The sequence below is a fragment of the Ornithodoros turicata genome, chromosome 5 (genome assembly GCF_037126465.1).
Source record: "Ornithodoros turicata isolate Travis chromosome 5, ASM3712646v1, whole genome shotgun sequence".
Lineage (NCBI taxonomy): Eukaryota > Metazoa > Arthropoda > Arachnida > Ixodida > Argasidae > Ornithodoros > Ornithodoros turicata.
Genome location: NC_088205.1, coordinates 62,577,706 through 62,597,058, shown reverse-complemented (window position 1 = coordinate 62,597,058; position 19,353 = coordinate 62,577,706). Strand labels below are relative to the sequence as shown.

General features: G+C 45.8%; 1 protein-coding gene across 3 annotated transcripts in view; it reads left to right on the top strand.

The window, feature by feature from the left end:
• The window catches only part of LOC135396126 (uncharacterized), a 166,593-nt gene that overhangs the window by 139,655 nt on the left and 7,585 nt on the right, over window positions 1-19,353 (top strand). For all 3 annotated transcript variants that reach the window (XM_064627164.1, XM_064627162.1, XM_064627163.1), the window contains 5 exons: window positions 499-587; window positions 4,079-4,171; window positions 8,279-8,338; window positions 14,150-14,233; window positions 16,662-16,901. In XM_064627164.1, coding sequence (XP_064483234.1) covers window positions 499-587; window positions 4,079-4,171; window positions 8,279-8,338; window positions 14,150-14,233; window positions 16,662-16,901 — 566 coding nt within the window. The remainder of the gene's footprint in view (window positions 1-498; window positions 588-4,078; window positions 4,172-8,278; window positions 8,339-14,149; window positions 14,234-16,661; window positions 16,902-19,353) is intronic.

The following is a 19,353-nucleotide window of genomic DNA, read 5'->3' as shown; positions in this document are numbered from 1 at the left end:
CATCAATCATATTAGACCCCTTAGCTATGGGGTAGCGTTCCACTCCTAGAGTGCAAAACCTTCCCAATTCATCGTCAGGATATATTTGTTGTTGTTGTTCATGAAAGTACGTAATGTTCACTGACGGCATGGTCAAAGTCGCGAATGAGGTCCAAAAATATTGGCCGCGTCTGAAGCTTTCTTGCAAACGGCGCAAGTTTTTCGCAGTCCCAGCGGCACTTGCGACATGTCGCCACACAAATATAGAACATAGATATAAAACGGGATCGAGCGGGTGTAAGTTAGGTGTGTGTGTGTGCGGCATTACCCTGAGTCGGTGCCTTTAGGCACCGAAATAGGCACCGAAATAGGCACCGAATAGGCACCGAAGTATTATACACGAAATAAAATAAATACTTTTCAGTTTCTCTCTCCCTCTTGTTTTTTTTTTTTTCCTTCGACGATTGCAAGAAGTTCATTCGCCGGTTATGATAAAAGGTGTTGTTTTGTCTTCTCTAGGCATCACCTACGTGTTCGTGTTACTGCTAATGCTGTTCTCGGCGCTCTCGGTACTGTCGTCTGTCATGATGCTGATCGGTCTGTGCACAGTAAGTATGGGAATTAACTTCCATACGTGTTTCAAGTTTTATTTCCAGGCCATGTGGTTCAAGATAGGCCCCACAACCAAGCTACAGGCTGTACAAAAATAAGCTTTGCAGCCCTTTGTCAGCCCCCTGGAATAATGTTCCTTGTCTGACAACGACAAAACGAAACAGACAAGACCGTGCCGCGTTTGACTAATACCCCTGTCACAAGGGATAACTAATTTCGTGTCATTTCCGTCAAGTGCCCTCCAATTAAGCGAACGTCTCTTTCACTACGTGCTTGCTACGCGGCTTAAGTAAGTGTCACTTAAGCGATGATGGCATTACGATAGATGAGAATAAACGGCGGCAAAATACTTAGGTGTGCGCCACAATAGCTTCCTGATAATGTTTTTCTTTGATTTAAAAACACTTTCTGTAAACCTTATTCCAACATAAAACGAATTGGCCTCAAACATGTGCCACAACTGGTCACAACAAAAATGGCTGCTTAATGACATGAAATGAAAAAAAGTTTTAAGTTTTCAGCTATGTTTAATGCAAAAAGTTTTCACAGGCTGTTTAATGACATATTTTTTCGGCACAATGCCACACTGTACTTGAATAAAATAAACACGCCGTGGAAAATACTTATTTAAGAATATTGTGGTGTCGGGACCCCTCGCTTTTTCTCAATATTTTTACCTGTGCCCGCCATCGAGGCTACAAACTCTGTTAGACGAAGAGAAGTGAACTCAGTTTGGGGAACTCACTAAATCATTAGTGAACTTACTACCGAGGGTCACTAAAAGGATTCGTGTGACAGCACACGAATGACACTAAGTGCAAGTGTTACACGTTGAAAGTGACACTAAATCAGTCCGTGTGACAGTGGTATAGGACGGCCGATAATAGTGTGAAGAGCTCTCCAAGGGGAAAGGGGGATTGGCCGTGCCATGGCAGCCATCTAATGCAGGGGTATCCCCAGGATTTTCGTCTCGGGGGGGGGGGGGGGGGGGGGGAGTCCCCTAGGTTTGGTGACACCCATATTTGCTTCTTTTCTGGCTTTTTTGGCCTTTCTGGCAGGCATTTTGTGAGTGTCGCAAGATTTTTGAGAGGCACTAGGGGTGTGGGGGGTGCTGTGAGAATCCCTGATGTAATGGTCAGGTGACTGCGAAAATCTACACTGTGTAAGAGAATCTCGACGAGCCCCTCCTCCTTTGTCCGTCACCGCCCACGTTCCATCGTGTTACCCTGGCCAATTCTGTCGACCACATTTTGCATTTTGTGTCGTGCAGGAAAAATTTTAACCACATTACCGCTCTCCTTTTGTGAAACGGCGTGGATGGAGCAGTAACAGGAGCTATGGTTGTGAACACCGTGCAGCAGCAACCCATTAGGAAAACAAATCGTGTTTCTAACATACCCCCTGTAATATTTATGGCATACGGGCACTCTAAAGGCCTTTCTAGAGAAGGACACTTCCTCGCAGATTCGCAGCATGAGCTACACAGCTTAGCCTTGTTGGGCCATCATGAGCATGTGCGCAGGCACGCAACGTTTGAGCGAGTGGCATCAGAAGGTCACGCGGGACGTGATATCCTCGCGTCAGGGTGAGAGACTCACCACTGAAAGGCCAGTGCACAGCCAGTGAAGTATTTGGGGGGAAGATGTAGCCGCCTTAGCAGAATAAAGAGCAAGGCGAGTCATAGAAGACTAAAAGACTACGCTTGCTCCCGTTCACCATTGGCAGGGCCCGGAAGCTCTTCTGCCTGTGGTGAAATAAGGTAGACGTTTACAATCACACACACACACACACATACAACAGAGTCGGGTCTTGCTGAGCTACGGGCATCAGTGTACTGCGTAGGTACAAAATAACAAAGGGGAAAACTAAGGAGTCAAGCGGCAGGGAGCGTCTGCTCGCGCTGCTGGCGTCTTTTTCCCATACTTGTGTGCCATGACAGAGGCAGTACTTTGAAGCAGAGGCCACTTTGAATAAAGCAAGTGTGAAAGCAGTTGTGTATATGCGTGTGGTGAACACAACCCATGCGCGAAAATAACAACTTTTGTTGATGATGATTACTGGGGAATTTCATCGCGAACAGCTATCGCTGTCACTTCTTCGCACATTGGAGGCTAAAAGGCGTTCTTTTCTTTTTCTTTTTCGTCTGAACAATTAGCGCCAAGTTTCCCGCGACGTGCGCTGAGAGAAACACTAAAGCGAGATCGCCATTTTTGTGTGTCCGCGAAGCGAAATCTGTAATGGACACATACTTCAAAGGGGTTTAGCATGCTCGTGTGTCAGGGGTAAAAAAACAGTTCCACGAAATCGGTTAGATAACCGGTTCCATCTATAAGCCGTTAGATAAACCCACTTTAGCGGCCCAGATAAGCTCCCTTCTGATGCAGGGGGCTGTCATTGCGGCGGCGTTGGTTTTCTCATGGCATTTGGTTCCTTCGCGTTCTGCTGGAAGTCATGGCAAAAAAAAATCTCGCGATGAACATCACAAAGTAATGCACGATTTTGTATCCTTAACGGGCTGGATTTGAGCAGTGACCGTACCATATTCTACAGCCCAACATGTGTCCGGAAACCTGTAATGATTACAGAGTATTAGCTAATTTGATATAATTAGACAGGCAAACGGGCCGAGGCGAGCTCCACCTAGGGACAAACACAACGCCATAGAACCTCCAAGAGCCTAAGGGACAAAGTCAACAAGTAATTCATGAAAAAGCCAATGAATGTCAGCGCCAGGGGTTGAACCTGGATCCTCCTGATAGCGAGTAAGGGATGTTACCCCTACACCACATTGGCATCACATGCATGTCAGGGATGGCAATGTGGTGTAAGGGTAGCAGCCGACTCGAATCTCTTTTTGTATTGTTGTTGTTGCAAGATTGTGCAAAAAACAATGTACGTAAATTTACGTAACATGCGAGGTGCTATTATGTTTACAGTAAAATTACAAAACTTGTTGAAATGACAAACGAGGGAAACCTGCGTAACATTCTATGCAATAAGGAAGTATAAGGGATAGTTAAGGACTTAGCCAAGGAAGTCATCACAACAATTAATATCGGCTTATATGCATGAATGACTATTGATCCTACAGAGGCCGAAAAACCTTGAAGGTTAAGGATCAAGAGATTACATAGATTAAGATGGCAACCCCCCCCCCCCCGTCCAATATTTTTTCTCTCCTGTCCTTCTCCTTTCTTGCTCTACACGGTCCTCCTGTGATGCCATCAGGTGGTACAGGAGTGCGCTGTGCATTTTATTTCGAACACACTGCTCTTCCCTTCCCAAAACAAAAATACGTCCTTTATTCCTCCTGTCCTGTCTTTTGCACAATCTTGCAACAACAACAACAACAACAACAACAACAGAAATTCGTGTTGGTTGAAAACCACTGGTTGTTGTACCTTTGCGCTAATATACTTCATGAAACGTGTTTTCTTGAAGAGCCGCTGCGGCGCTGTGCTCATCGTGCCATTCGTGTTGCTTGCAGAGCGTGAGGTTCCTGTTGCTGCCGTGGGTTGTCTGTGTGAGCTTCACGACTTTGTTGGACATCCTCCTCTCGTTCTGTATTTTAGCTGATGAAGTAAGTAGACATGGATTGTTTCGAAATGATAACCTTACTGTCACCACGAGTCTTCTAATACCACTACGGAGATATAGTCTTGTCGTTAGTTATCTGTGATGTGCACAAATCTAGATTTGCTTAGTTGTTTTGTCTCACTTTCTTGCTAAGCTGCTGTTATTGTCAGCAAAATAAAATCTGCCAGTATAATGCCTATCCGGAAACATCATTCAGAGAGACAAGGTGTCACAAGACCAGACGAAACAAGTAAAACTTTAGGACGAATAAAGTAAACATTAATGATCCGTCGTGATTTGCGCACCCTTGTGCCAGCCCCTACTAAAAAATTATCTGCCTCTTTTTTCTTTTTCAGAAGGTATCCGGTTGATAAGACAGTGTGACGAGACGTCTTGGAAAATTCCTTATCTGGTTAGAATGACATGCGACGAAAATAAACGATTAGTTCATGTCCGCTCATTAGTTCATGTCCGATAGTCCCTGTCCGCAGAGGAACGATAAATGCTATTTTTAGACTAATATTTTTTTTCCTAAACACTATTAGTTCACCGAACTAACCTTCATGACCTTGATGAATCTGTGCACGCGTGCCATGCGTCGCACGTAGAGGATACAGTTACGTGGCCAGAAAAATATTTCGCGAAGGGTACAGCGCAACATTACACCCTCGATTTCTCTCTCACAAATGCACTCCCAACCGTACGATTTTGGTGTGAGGGGGTAAACCCCCTTTGGCTGCGCCAGTGCCCTGATATACTGTACAGATGCTGACGTGGGCTGATAGAACCGCATCCTGGTTTCGAACGCAGATAGCAGCATAATCTGTCCAGGCAGACTTGTACGTATTTTGAGTGCCGCGCCGAAGATACTGTATTTTAAGTACCTTAATAATAGCGAGTTTTAGGAACTTGTAAGCGCCCTCTGATTCCGACTCCGTGTCGCTGTCAGTCAATCAGATATCACCAACGTGATGCCATCCTCCCCAAAGGAATCAGGCGATTCCCTTATCATGTTCTCGGAAACGTTATCTTGAAACTTCTATGTTTTCCTAAAACTCCCTAATAAGTACATTATGATATTTAACACTTTTTCTGAAAAGTGTTGCACCCTTTTTCGTGTTCCTTTTACTAGTACTCTATATCATGCTTCATTCTCTGGTTTTACTTTACTTAATTTATCCTCTAGTGATGTGTTTGACCATAAACGTGACGTCCTTTTTACCCTGAGTTTCCCTCTGGTGGGATTGTTCAACGGTTTTCTCTCTTAGCTGAGCTCACATATAGAGCTTTGAGACCCGTGTTATGTAACTGGGCTTAATTTGGATACCTTGAATGGATTTTTTAAAGTATTTACTACTCTATACTTTCGCCCGCTTTCATTTTCAAGTATTTGGACCGTTGTTTAATCAAGTTTTACGCCCAGTAATGTGGGAGAAGTCTGGGCTGGACACTTCGAAGGAATGCATATTTATTCGGAATGCGTAAGACAAAGACCAAATGACGTCCGCTCGCCTTGCAAAATGGCTTAGAACAGACTACTTGACATAGCTTTTTACACAAACGCTTTCACGAACATACGTGGACGGATAGTGGCCTTCCCTTTGTACCGGGCAGTGGCATAGCGGCACTCACTTGGCTAACTGCGCCACCTGTTGTTGCGCGCGCTTACTGTTTAGGCGGAGTCGATAGGGAGGAAATGGAGGGGGCATCCCGCAGGGGGAATGGCGAATTCGTGTTGTCAATTCGTGACAACTTTTTTACAGCAGCAGCTGTTAACGGGAAGGTTCCAGGAGATCGCCGTGTCCGTGTGCTAAAATCCTCCTCGCCCCTCCGCTCCAGAGAGGAGGAAAACAGAGTGACAGGTGCGCGCGCAGATGTGGAAAAAGCAAGCGGCGCAAGAAAGTGGTATCTGCTTGTGGGGCAGGGACATCAAATTAGCACACATTAGATAATTTTAACACATCGGATACGTTCCACGGAAACAAAACAAAAAGCTTTCAAATCCAAGACCAAAAAGTGATGCCAGCCACTGCAAAGGAATTAGGTGCATGGCGTACCCTGTTTACGGAACTCTTATCGTAAAGACGTTCCTATCTGCTAAAAATATTGCAATCCTTCTAATCCTTCTAAACCTCCATACTGAACAGGCGCCGCGATTATTAGACAAACGACAGTGTGCAGCGTGACGCTACGTCAGGTGTGCATTCCTCGTCTGGAGGCCAATACGCCATTAAGGGATCATGTCTTTAATAACCTTGAAAGACAGATGAGATGTGGGCAGGCTGGTTGTACATGATGGACGGGAACCCCGAGACAAGAAAAAGACGTACAAAGAGACGTTGTTGTCCTAGCTATGTACGTCTCTTCCTTGCTTCGGAAGTCCCTTCCAGTTGTTAATAACAAGGAAATAACTGCACTCTTTGGTGCACTGCCAAACGCGTACGAAATGCGATGGCATTGCAGCAGACGAAAGGCGGTCCCTGCGCTGTGACCGTACATGATTTGCGTGCGGCATGGGCCTCGTTCAGACGACGTGTGCGACTTCACGTGAGACGCGCTGTGTAGGCACACTGAGCGAACAGTGGCATGGCCGAATGGGTAAAAGCATCCGCCGCGTTGGTGGTAGCCAAGGTCATGTGGAAGATGTGGCTTGAATCCATCACTGGCTGTGCTGTCTAAGGGTTTTCCCCTGGGTTTCGTGCCAGACTTCCCAGACGAATGAAGGCACAGTTCCCCCTGAAGTCAGCCCAGGACGCACACCAAACCACCCCTCCCCCACTCCTTCCTGATGTCGTCTCTCCATGTGTCCACGTGCTAAGACGGAATTAAAAGCAATCACACATTCCCCAAGAACACGCTGACATCCCTCACTTATCCTGAGGATGTCGCTGAAGGACAAAAATGACATCCTGGGAATGTCACCACAGGATCATCAATTTGTCAGAAAAGTGTTAGAATGAGACTCCAGAGATGATCCTAGGCACAACATCTGGGGACAAAAATGGGATTGTCTCAGGAGCACTCTAGGAACTTGTTGTTCTGCATGTAGCTACAAGAGTATTAGCACGTCGAATGCGGTCTATAGAAACAAAACAAAAACAACGTCAGCGGCGGCAAAAGTGGTTAACAGCTGCCGCTGGAAATCGCAGCACCTTCCGTGGTAGACTTTTTTTGGCCTGCACGTCGAAGGGTCGAAGTTCATGTTGGTCAGGAGACGACGAATCCCGAAGATTGGTGACCGCGATGCCCCTAGGCGTGATCCAAGCGACTAAAAAAGATTCCTGGCACTCATATTCGGATGGTAACGGTCACGTGATCCAGTGAGGGCGCCAGACTGCAATTTCCGACCGCTAGGCTATGTTGCCACGAAATGACCACACGAGTTTGCCATTACTATAACATTTTAACTACTTTGTCAAAGTGTTCTCTGCACGCCTGATGAAATGCATACGGTTGTTTGGTAAAGTTTCTCGCATACCGTGCTTGCTCCATTTTGGGTTGCTTGCAATCCCTGCAAAAAACAGGACGGATTAATATACGTACATTACGAAGCGTTAAAGAACGCCATGTAATCGGAATTATCCGCACTCTTATGCTGCGGCACGTGCAGCATCTGCACACGTCACCACAGACGAAGCTGTTCCAAGAGCAAATTTACTAGAGCATGTCGCTATGATTATAATTGGGGCATATTTACACCTAAGGTCAGCCTATGCTCAGTCTGTATTTGTGTGGCGACATGACAACAATTTGACGACAATTTCGTCTACCTGTGCTTTCTTTAAGCCCAGTAGAAGAACAGACTCTGTTCGAAATATCGGCGGCACTCATCCTGAGGCAATTCCCATCATACTTCCCTACCGGTTCGCTGGATTTCTACCCGTCTATATGGGCTTCTTTAACAGCGCTGGAAGCAATCATTCCTGTGAAGCGTTTAGTTGAAACGTAGCAAACGCAACAATGCGGGTCCGAGATTTGGATGCTTGACATCAATTGCTTTCAAAATTTCTGGTCGATTATGTGTTCGCGTGGTTGCTTTTGGGTTCATGTTGAAAAGTTGTGTCTGACGCACACGCCTATAATGAGTTTATGCGACTGTGTTATTATCCAGGTTAATGACGTCGGAACCATTATTTTCTTCGTCGCTGACTACCTCATCTGCGCATTAAACGTAAGTAGTATCCTTTGCCTTCGTCTGGAATCTACGTTGTATCCACTGGGAAATAAAATGCCCAAGTATGGCCATGTTCGCAGACCGGGACGGGATTGGTCCACGCTGGCGGTTACGCCAACACACGTCATCCGCATCCCACGCCGTCAGTCGTGACGTTTCTCACATCTGTGAGGCCGACAACGGCGAGCCCTTTCACCATCACCACCACCACGACCACCATCCGCACGAGTCGATCTTACAACAGGCTAACTGAAGCAGACATCTTACAATAGATTAACTGAAATAGAAATCGACGGCACGTGGCGAGCTCTCTATCAAGAGAGCAAATTTTTTCCCGCGACAGGCGAGCGTTAACTGCCTACTCCCAATGGTGTCGTATGGGTTTGCGTCCCTGGTGGAGTATCATCTATCTTCCGCGGGAGCAAAGCTCGTCTCACACAGTGCGCGGCGCTGCAATTCGAGTTCCTTTTCTGGGATCTGATTGATCCCGCATTTTACATAGCAGCGTAGTAACGCCAAGATTCATCGGAACCATGGCTTACTATACTGGGTGTTTCGCGAGGGTCCCCCGGCTTAATTATTCGTAAACAGGTGACCGGCAACACACGCGCTGACGCTAGGGGCGCTACTCATCGGCCCCCGAAATCTACATCGTGATTGGACAATGGAAATTTGAATTTTGAACGCGCAGAAGCGTACGCACGACTACCGTAGCAGAGGGCAGCAACAGCTCTTATGAAAACGCGTATAATGGTGATGATAATCAACTTTCGAAAGAAGCATCTCCCGTAGGACATCCACCGTTTGTACAAAAATACTAAGGTAAGCTAAACTACAAAGTATTGCAGAAAATGAGGAAGCAATAGCAGGGCCGATGAGTAGCGCCACCGCTAGCTTCCAAATCCGGCGCTGGGAAGGGGTACCTATGCCTATAGTCTAGTAGATCGGGCTTCTGCCACTGCATGTCTGCCCCTTACACTTTCGGCTTGCCATCTATCTATCTGCCGCCAGTGCGCTGCTCGTGCCGAAGCATTTAGATCTGAGGCCGCCCCGTCACACGCAGTCCATCGACCCCTCGGTTGCCTTCTTTATTACACTTTGGCGACATCTCATTCCCGCTCTCCCTGAGTGACCACAAGGCTATCCACGTACCTTTACGCATTCACGCTCAGTTAATGACAACTTGCAGCTGTTTCGTAATAAAATTAATCAGTTGGTGGATACGTACGTTCTTGCTGTGGTAATTGGCCAGTCCTGCGTTTCATTGCAGGACTCCGGTGACCTCAGGAAACTCAGTAATAGGAACAAAAACGTTATTCCGTCAGGCGAAACGCACACGCTCAAACTCTCCGTACTTGAGGTATCGAGAATGTTCTGCGCTTTCTACTAAGGCTGTTCGCCGGGCTAAACATAATTTCTATTCAGTTCAGCTTGCAGGCATGCTTTCTGACCCTTCTCGAGTTGATACTATATCTCTGACGGACGCCGAGGGTTCTAAACTTGCTGATGCTGACTGCGCAGTTGCCTTCAACGAGGCCTTCGCTAGTGTTTTTACAAAACAGGTACCTCTGGGTCTTTCAGATGCTACCATGTCGAGCCGTATCTATGTTCCGATAGATAGAATTGTGGTCACTCAGGTAGGGATAATGAAAATTATTGAGAAAGTGAAGTTATAATCTTCATGTGGGCTGGATCTTATTAACGCCAAAGTTCTTAAAAAGACTAAGCAAACATCTGCATTATACCTGTGTGCCATTTTCACACAGTCCCTTGATCAGAGCGAGGTTCCCAGTGACTGGCGTCCTGCGAAGGTTATTCCCGTATTTAAGAGCGGAGACAGGTCATCACCTCTCAACTATCGACCGATCTCTTTAACCAGCATATGCTGTAAGATTCTTGAACGCATCATTTATTCGGCTCTTTCTTGTCATTTGGAAACAAATAACTTCTTCTTCCGTTATCAGCACGGCTTTCGCAAACGGCTCCCCTGCGAAACTCAGCATCATTTCTCTTCGACATCAGATCTCACATGGATAATTCTCTCCAAACTGACGCAATTTTTCTGAACTGCAGGAAAGCATTCGATTCTGTGTCTCATGCGTGCCTTCTTCATAAACTCTCTCTGCTTAATCTTTACCCTGATGTCCTCCGTTGGATCCAGAGTTTCCTTTCCGACCGAACGCAGGCTACACTCATTAACGGCGTTCTTTCTCCTTTCCACCCTGTTTCCTGTGTTCCGCAAGGTTCCGTTCTCGGACCCCTGCTTTTCCTTATCTTCATTAACGATCTCCCTAGTTCGTTAACATCTTTTATCAGGCTCTTTGCAGACGACTGTGTTGTCTACCGACCTATACGGCTCTCCTTATGACCAGTTGACCCTCCAGCAGGACCTCAACTCTATTTTTGCTTGGTGTTCTTTATGGCTGCTACCGCTAAATACTTCAAAGTGTCGGCACCTCCCCTTTTCACGGTCCAGGTCTACCTCAGCCGATCAATACTACATTGGTCCTTCTCCCGCCTCTTTTGTCCACCTCTTACAAATACTTGGGCCTTAACCTATCTACTAGCCTCTCTTGGTCTGACCATATCCAAGCTGTTGTTAATAACCCAAATCGGGCCTTAGGATTTCTTCGTCGTACTTTAAAATCAGCACCAGCCGCGGTCAGGTGTCTTGCGTATCAGACATTAGTTCGGCTCAAACAAGAATACGCATCCAGCATCTGGGACCCTCATCATGCTAATCACATCAGTGTTCTAGAATCTGTTCAAAATCGCGCCACCAGGTTTATCCCCCCCCCCCCCCAATTACTCTTACCCTTCTAGCATCACTTGGCTTAAGTCATCCCTTGGCCTGCCTTTACTCTCATCACGTAGGAAATGTTCCCGCTTATGTCTCTTTCACAAACTCTACTATGCTTCTTCCATTCGCCCTCATTTCATACGTCCTGCAAACTACACCTTAGCTAGCCCATCCGTTGTCACAATTCCTACTTCATGCATGCATGCACTCGTTTTTTCCTAAAACTATATCCGACTGGAACGACCTGCCGCAGTCACTCGTATCTACCACAAATTTTTTCGTCGTAATCTTGTTGAATTTCTTGAATGCTAGAGTAAGCCAGCACATAGTTTGTATGTATATTTATACATTCCCCCCCCCCTCATGTATCGCCGTTTGAGGTTTTTGACATAAAAAAAAAAATTCGACTTTCCATGGACCAACTCAACTTCTCAAACCAAAGCAGAAAGAAACATATCTTCATGGTAACCTCATACGCCAAGCAGTTCTTCATTTCAATGTTGTTCCTGTACGCAATGCCTCTGTCATTGCCGCAACGGTTCCAGTCGTAAGTTTGGAGCCAAGCTCACCGAACTGCAACCAGATGCGATCCGGCTTCCCAAGCCTCCTTCTTCGCCTTCCTCCTCGCGCCCTCTTCACTCTCGCCGTACGCTTCCCCGCTGCTTTCCTCTGTGGAAGCTGATCTGAGATGGATAAGGTCAAAGCCAGGACGAAATGCGTTCTAGCACTCGATTTTAATGGCAAACGAAATGTCACACGTCGAGGCCTTGAAATCGAACAACCCCCCCCCCAAAAAAAACGCACAGTCCACATCGTCCTTTTCTCCCACACACCCTGTCTTTTCCCTGCTTTTCACACAAACCGTTTTCCACATCCTCCTCACGCTCTCCCGTACCTTCATCCATCGCTTCGATCCTCGTTCGCTCTGCCGGTTACAACGCCGACGCCGCTCAACGCAGGAACGGGCGCCTAAGAGCAGCGCTCTCAAAAAAGAACCTTGTATACGCTTTGTGATTTTTTTTTAGTAGCTCAGTCGTTTCGGTTTACATATTTCTTGCGTACAGCAGCGTACCAGTGCGCTCTTTCGCTCAGCTTTCCAGCTGCAAATTAAGTGCTCACCCGCCTGGCTCGCACACGGGAGTGATGGAAGATTAGGAACAGCCGCAAGAGACGTTTTGGTGTTAACTCTCCATCTCTACCCGATTGGTACGCAGCGCTCGCTGTGCTGTCGTTCGGTAGATGAGGTATCGTTGCTTTATCGTGATCATGACGAATATAGCACTGAGAACGAGTCGGGTAGAGAAGGAGAAGGCACAGAAGCGTCTCTCCCGTCTGCTCCTTATCTTCCTGTGTACCACGCGGATGCACACGTAATTGGCAGCCGGACAGCTGAGCGAAGAACGCATTGGTACGCTGCTCCGCCCAAGAAATATGTGACCCCAATCTAATTAATTACTCAAAAAATCACAAAGTGTCGACGCGTATGTTATTTTTTATTTTGAGGGGAAGAGGAGGAGATATTTTTCACTGAAGGTTGCGATCGGTAAAACAGAGGTTCTAACATCCGAAGTAAAATTTAAAGGTTAGGGGCTTGCTTAAATTAAGAAGCGTATGCAAATGAGCCGCTAAATGCTCAGTTTTGGCCGATGTCTCAGGGTCGCTCACTGAAAAGAAAGCTTTTCCATGGCGCCACCTGTTCATGAATTATTCAGCCAGCGGACCTTCCTGAAGCACCCGGTAGACTCTGTGCAGATATAGATAGTGCTCGTCTCTTAGTGCAACACTCTCGGCGTTATCAAAAACACAAACCGGGAAAAGCTCACCACCGCCCTCGCTTGTCGCGGGCATATCTGTTGTCTATCAGCTTGCACTTTCCTGGAGGAACACTTTGACCCATAACTCTTTCTAACTGTTTTCTAAGGAAATAAATTGAGAGTTTAGTCCCTACAAGGACATAGTAGGTGGTGGACATGGTCACAGCAATTTCTTATCTGGGGAAAGGAATTTAGAAAAATACAGGGGACGATAATGTAGTGTACAGGCAAACGTTAGGCCACTCTAGTGATACATGTTTCCTGTTCGCGCAGTGTTTGTATTCCGGCTTTGGAGTTGTTCGCGAGGTTTTGCGCGTAGGATCTACTTTGTGAATCAATTTAATGGAGACGAACTTAACTGTTTACTTTAATTGCCTTGATTAATAATTCGAATTTTATATTAATTACATTAATAAGTTTGACGCTGCACCAAAACAAAACGTTCCATTAAATTTGAAAAGTGTCGGCCACATATGTGATCGGAAAGACAGAGATTATACGTCAAAAATATAAAAATATGAAACTAAAAATATATAAGCTCCGATACGAACTCAAGTTTATGCATTGCCTATGAGCTAGTGTCTAGTGAACAGCATCCGAAAACTTCCCATGTACTTAACAGATGGTTTTCTAAATGGATCAAAGTGGACCTCACGGCGTTGCGATAGTAAGGCGTCTATGATGAAAATACACATAATCATAAACCAAATAAAATACGGTGTATATTCTTAAGAATGCGCAGATACGATTGGTACTTGTTTATCATGTGTGTGTGCGCGTGTGTGTATGGCTCATCTTTTTCATGGTCATCCCACTCATATATTATCCCACATGCACTGAGGCATGGTACCGCAATTGCTGCGGTGAAACACCTCATCTCATCGTCATTCATGTAGTAGTAGTATAGTTGTCGTTAATCACGATTTTACACATCGTTTATGGCAGATGTATGACTGGTGTGAACAAAGAAACGGAGGTGTAAGCAGCCGAAGTGGAGTCGAACTATGAATACTTCCAAGCTACTATGACCGCTGACTACTTTATTATGACTATGACTATGCAGCTGTGTCTGCACACGAGCTTATCTGTTAAACGTTGTTCCGCTTTTTCCGAGCAGGAATTCGTTTGGCATGTCTGAACGCAGTGTTACGTTAGCGTCAACAGTTAGCGAAGTCTACCGTTTTTTTTTTGCAGATCTACTGCTTGCTCTGCGTCATTTCCCAGTACCAAGAATCGCGGAAGCGTCGAAGAAGGACGCACACCGTCGCCGCTGTGCAGGTAATTGAATATGAATAGCATTTGCGTCTAGTGTATCCTGCTGTCAGTTGCCATGAAGGAAACGTCAGAGTTACTATAACAGGTAACGCGTTCGCGAGATTTCGAGCTAACAAAGTTTTCTTCAATGCGGATGCCATATACGTTTGAGTTCTCTTTACGCGGTCCTTTTCTCACTGGCGCAGTTATGTTGTGTGCACATAGTCGACTGAGCCGTTTGTGTGTACACAGTAAATTATTTACATCTTTCACCATGCAAAAGGGATGTTTTTGTCAATAAACACTCCTTTTTATTCTACGGGTTCAACTGAAGGCTGTAGTAACAGTGTGGACGTTTCTTTTTAATGCCCACCTGAAACGGTGTTTCCAAAATACGCCCTTTGTGTTTCCAAAATATTGTGTACTGTGTTGCTGCTGATCAAAACTGCTCTTTCTGAGTGAAGACAGTGAATATCCACATTTGGCTCATATGGTTGAAAAGAGTAACATCTTCTTGGTTTTGAAATAGACAAGGCATGTCCATTCTTGTCCATTGCTGGTTTGGGGTTTGTCCAGTCCACTTTGTCTCTTTTCTGTCCTTCCCTGTCTCTTCAAGCTCAAGGAGATATTGGCCTTTTCGCGGGTACCTACTAAAGCTTGCCTTCCTTTACTTTGTTCACTTTAAAAAGACTGAGTCGTGATGGATGGATTGGGATCGGAAATCCCAAGTGGATCTATCTGTCTTGGTAATGCCCCATGGCACGTTTGAGCCGGGGCGCCTCTAGAAATAACAAGTGGATCCGTGAACTGGATCGAAGAAAATGTTAACGGACTACATGTGTGTCGGTATTGCCTAGTAGCTACACGAGGAAAATTTCGGATGTATTTTTCGTCTCGCAATGCTGTTAAGAGGACTTCTTGACCACTTCAATAGTCAGTACGCTGGCTGTGGCCCGCAAGTGATATTCGTACGATAACACGCACATTTTTCGTATTGTTCCGTTCGTACGTATCGTTCTGTAACAGTTCGGAGTTCGTAACAGGAATGGGTAGCAATTATAATGTCCTAGTTTTGAAGACTCACCTCTATAGAATTTCCGCAAACATGCGTTCCGGAAAAGTTTATTCACATAGAAGCTGCATTAGCACGCATCCTGTTCCCAACTCTTGAAGACATCTTTGCACGGGTGTCATAATCTCCTTTCGCACAATTTAATATCGAAACGGTAGGCCACTGTCAGTAGGTCACGCTAGTCTAGGGAAGGCAAAGTTATTCAGGGCAAGACAACTGTTACTCAAAGCACGATGGCCTGTGGTCACACGTCATTCTGTAAAGCGTTTATGCAATAAACCGTCGCCTTTCTGTCATCTAAAGTAACGTGAAAGAAGACTGGGTATGGTACCGGGTACTGGTGCTCGTTATGCTATGCGTAGGATTGCATGAGATCGGTAACGTGAGAGACGCATGTCTCTGCGTTTTGTCTTCATTCAAAATTGGTTCAGTAAGTTCCTCCTCGGCGCAAGACGACAGACCTAGGTCACGGACAAAGGCGGGGATGACGTTCAATAATTCAAAAAAGAAGAAAGATGAAGTGAGGTCTGCCTGCTCAGCCAAGGTCAAGACCACAAGTTTCACTCCTGAAAAAAATAAATAAAAAAGGAAAACAAGTTCAGACAGTCCTACAGACGAAGCGAAGACCAGCAACGCATCCTGTGCGTTCCGACGAATGTGTGCAAGACCTTGCGGGTACAGGATGTCTTCCAATGTGACGTAGGGGATTGGAAGAACTTCAAACTGCGCCATTATTACTTCTCGTGCGACCTGGTGCTCAGGGCAGTCCATAACGATGTGCGACAGATCGCCGTGGGTGAAACAAGGCTCGCAGCGGGGGGATGGAGCGAAGGCCAATCTTGTAACGGAAGCCAGGTGTTAGTACAGCCTTGCATCTCAGTCTGTGAAACTGGTTGCGGCTGGTTGCGGCTGAGGTTGTGCGGAATGATGCAGTTCTGGAAATGCAGCAAGGCGGATTTCACGAACTCTCTTTGCGCGAACGAACTCTGAAAACTTTCCTGTTGTGTTCCGGATCGTGGGGTGTAGGGATCTCGGACAAATCCTTTTGTGTCAGGGTACTCGTTAATAATACAATTTTGAAGAAGAATAAAAAAAAAGGGGTTAATTTTTGCTGCAAAATCGTTTTACGTTTCTTAAGCCCCGTTACGGGGGGAACGCAATGCACTACAACAATTATTCAAATAATACATCGAAGTGCTACTATTTGTATTGTGCTACCTGTGAGTACTCCCGTATAAGTATCACAATATATTAAAAAACATAACTTGCGCAAGCCTGGTTGAGGAGAAATGCAGTAATATGCGAGTTTCCTCACAGGTAGCGTGAACTGCTGAGTAGCTAGACCGTGAACAAGTAATACAACAATATTCTGATTTCCAGGACACCCTCGCTATGAGATACGAGGGTGGCTGCAAAACAATAGGATCCAGTTTTCCTGACAAGACAAGTGGGCCACCCAAACCAGCTCTTCTCTTGGTCCCGGATTCCAGGACGGCAATCATACATCGGGCTTCGATAGAATTAACTTCCATATCAGACGTGCCGTGCAGCTACCAGCGTTCGAGCACCGACGAGAGCAACAGTGGCATTAAAATTTCCTTGCCGACGGCAGTTGACATGGTAAGGTAATCAGTTGTGACATCTCATGTGAACAAGAAACATTGCAGTAAGGAGAGGATAAACCCACTCACTCAAGCTAGGTACACTGCGCGGCATAGCAAATTGCGGAGTCCGCAAGGAAAACAGGAAGGACAGCCGCTTGTTTTCTTTTTGAGCGTTTTGTGAAAGTAAATTTGAGAAACGTACAAAAGTGTTCACTTCCAAACTCGTGTGAAAATATTTTCACATCGTAAAGTATGCAATCTTGAGTACGGCGGACTTTTGTAGTCTGTACACAAGGTCCTCCTCTAACGTGATGTTCGTGAGTTCTAACATAACCTTCTTTTAAAATGGTCTGAAGCTCGATGCAGATTATGTGTGCTTAAAATCACGTAGGGGTGTGTGTGTGTGTGTTGACACTTTCTAGCGCAGCTTTCACTTAGTGCATGAATCTTATTTCATCCAGAGGTGCTCATTAAAAGAGGACACAGGACACCGAAAAGAACTGACTCCGTTATCTGCCGAGGAGCGATTTCAGAGCTCTCAAGCGTACACAAGAACTACTACATTCCTTATCTGCGGAGAAGCGACCTTCAGGTCAGAGCTCACCTGAAGGTCGCTTCTCGGCAGATAAAGAATGTAGTAGTTCCTCTGTACGCTTGAGAGCTCTGAAATCGAGGCGCGCGCGTTGGTGCGCTCGCCTCGTTTTCGCCTCGTTTCGCGGGTTCAGGAAAAAAAAAACGCCACGCAAGGTGTACGCTATATAGGAAACATTTGCTATTGGTATTTCTCGACACGCTCTACAGCTTTCTAATTTTCATGTCGGCCTTAAGGCGAACAATTAACAAGTTAGCTAATTAATTGCGCCGAATTAATCAATCGGCCACCACGAAAAAATACAGGTGGTTGGAACACGCGACTTCCCACAATATTCTGCAGTTTTCATTCGACCAACCCCCCCTGTCTCCCACTCTTTCCTGCTGTCATCTCTCCATCTGTCAACATCTGTACGCCGCTCATAGCCACAGTTGCTTCGCGGCGCTATCACGGAATCAGAATCAGAATTATACCACCGGGTTTCTCGCTGTGTGAACACCATTTCTGGCAAACTTGGAGCAAGACTTGCGGTTATGGTCAGGATGTTTGTCTGGATCGTGACTAAACCCATTTACTAAGTTTACTAAGTTCGGTTTGGTGTAGTGAGCAATTAATAATAATTAATAATTCGAGCTTTTGTGCAAGCTAAACAACTGTGATGACGAGCGACGCTACTTTTTCTTTTTTTTTACTGTTATGTGTAGTGTTCGAAATGTATCCAATTTAGTTAGAACGCGGCTTAGTGTACTCAGGTACACTCAGAAAGATCAGGTCAATACAAGACAAATATATTGACAAATATTGACTTAGCACTGCATCTAAGAGAAAGAACCACTTTTGTGGGACGCTTGGGGCTTTGTGGGGGCGCGACCATTCTTCCCACCTTCCTCACCACATCACGTACAACGTTTGCACTTGTTCTTGGAATCACTTGTGGGACATGAAGCCGAACTCAAACATATGTTATCGTTAGACGTCTGGTAACAAGGATATGTTTGCTTACGGAAGCACCGATCAAACCCTGCTGTTGACATTTCATCAGCAAGTTATCGGCACCATTCTTTAAAACTCAGGTTTTGTTCCCCAGGTTTCCGTAAGTTGTCCTCTGGCGTGTGCCTTCTTTTTTACTTTCCTCGCCGTTTGATTGTTTACTAGCGCTGGACCTGTCTTCGTGTGGCCTGGTTTCCTTCCCGCTTACTCTCAGGTTATTTTAGTTACGGAATGTATTCCACTTGGTTGCCTGCATTTACCTTGTTTCTTTTCTTTTCTTCCTTACGCGTACACTCTTTAAAAAAATGGTGTACAGTAACTCCTTTTTAGGGAGTAAGGGTGTACTCCCCAAAAAGGAGTTACTGTACATCCCTTTTTTTAAGAGTGTACCTAAGAAGTTCCACAAAAACGGCGACCCAAAGAACAGTTGCACTAGCGGAAAAACAAACTTCGTGGGTTTCAAAACACCGTCGTGCAAAAAATCCAATAGTTGTAGCATCAAACGAGCGGATTCATCGCGGAAACTCTGTAAGGGTTGTCAACTAGTTCTCTGCGAGTCTGAGTTCAACACGGCTTGCGCAACGCCGTCGCAACGACGTCTTACACACTAGTGGCGTGTGGATGAAATTGAATAGGGAGCCGCTGAGGCGTGCACCTATTCGTTGGCGTAATCGTAGCTCTGTAACAGCTGCACCATCTAAAGCACACGTGGGCGCACGTGTATGATCCGAATCTTTCAACTCAATGTCAGCCTCTCTTTTTATCGCCTTTCTCTTTTCCTTTCATATCCCCTGACGACAGTGGTGATTGGTGACGGTATATAGTGCGGAGGGCACCAAATGCGTCAGCATGTGATTCTTTGGTGGTGGGGGAGCATTTCTTAGGA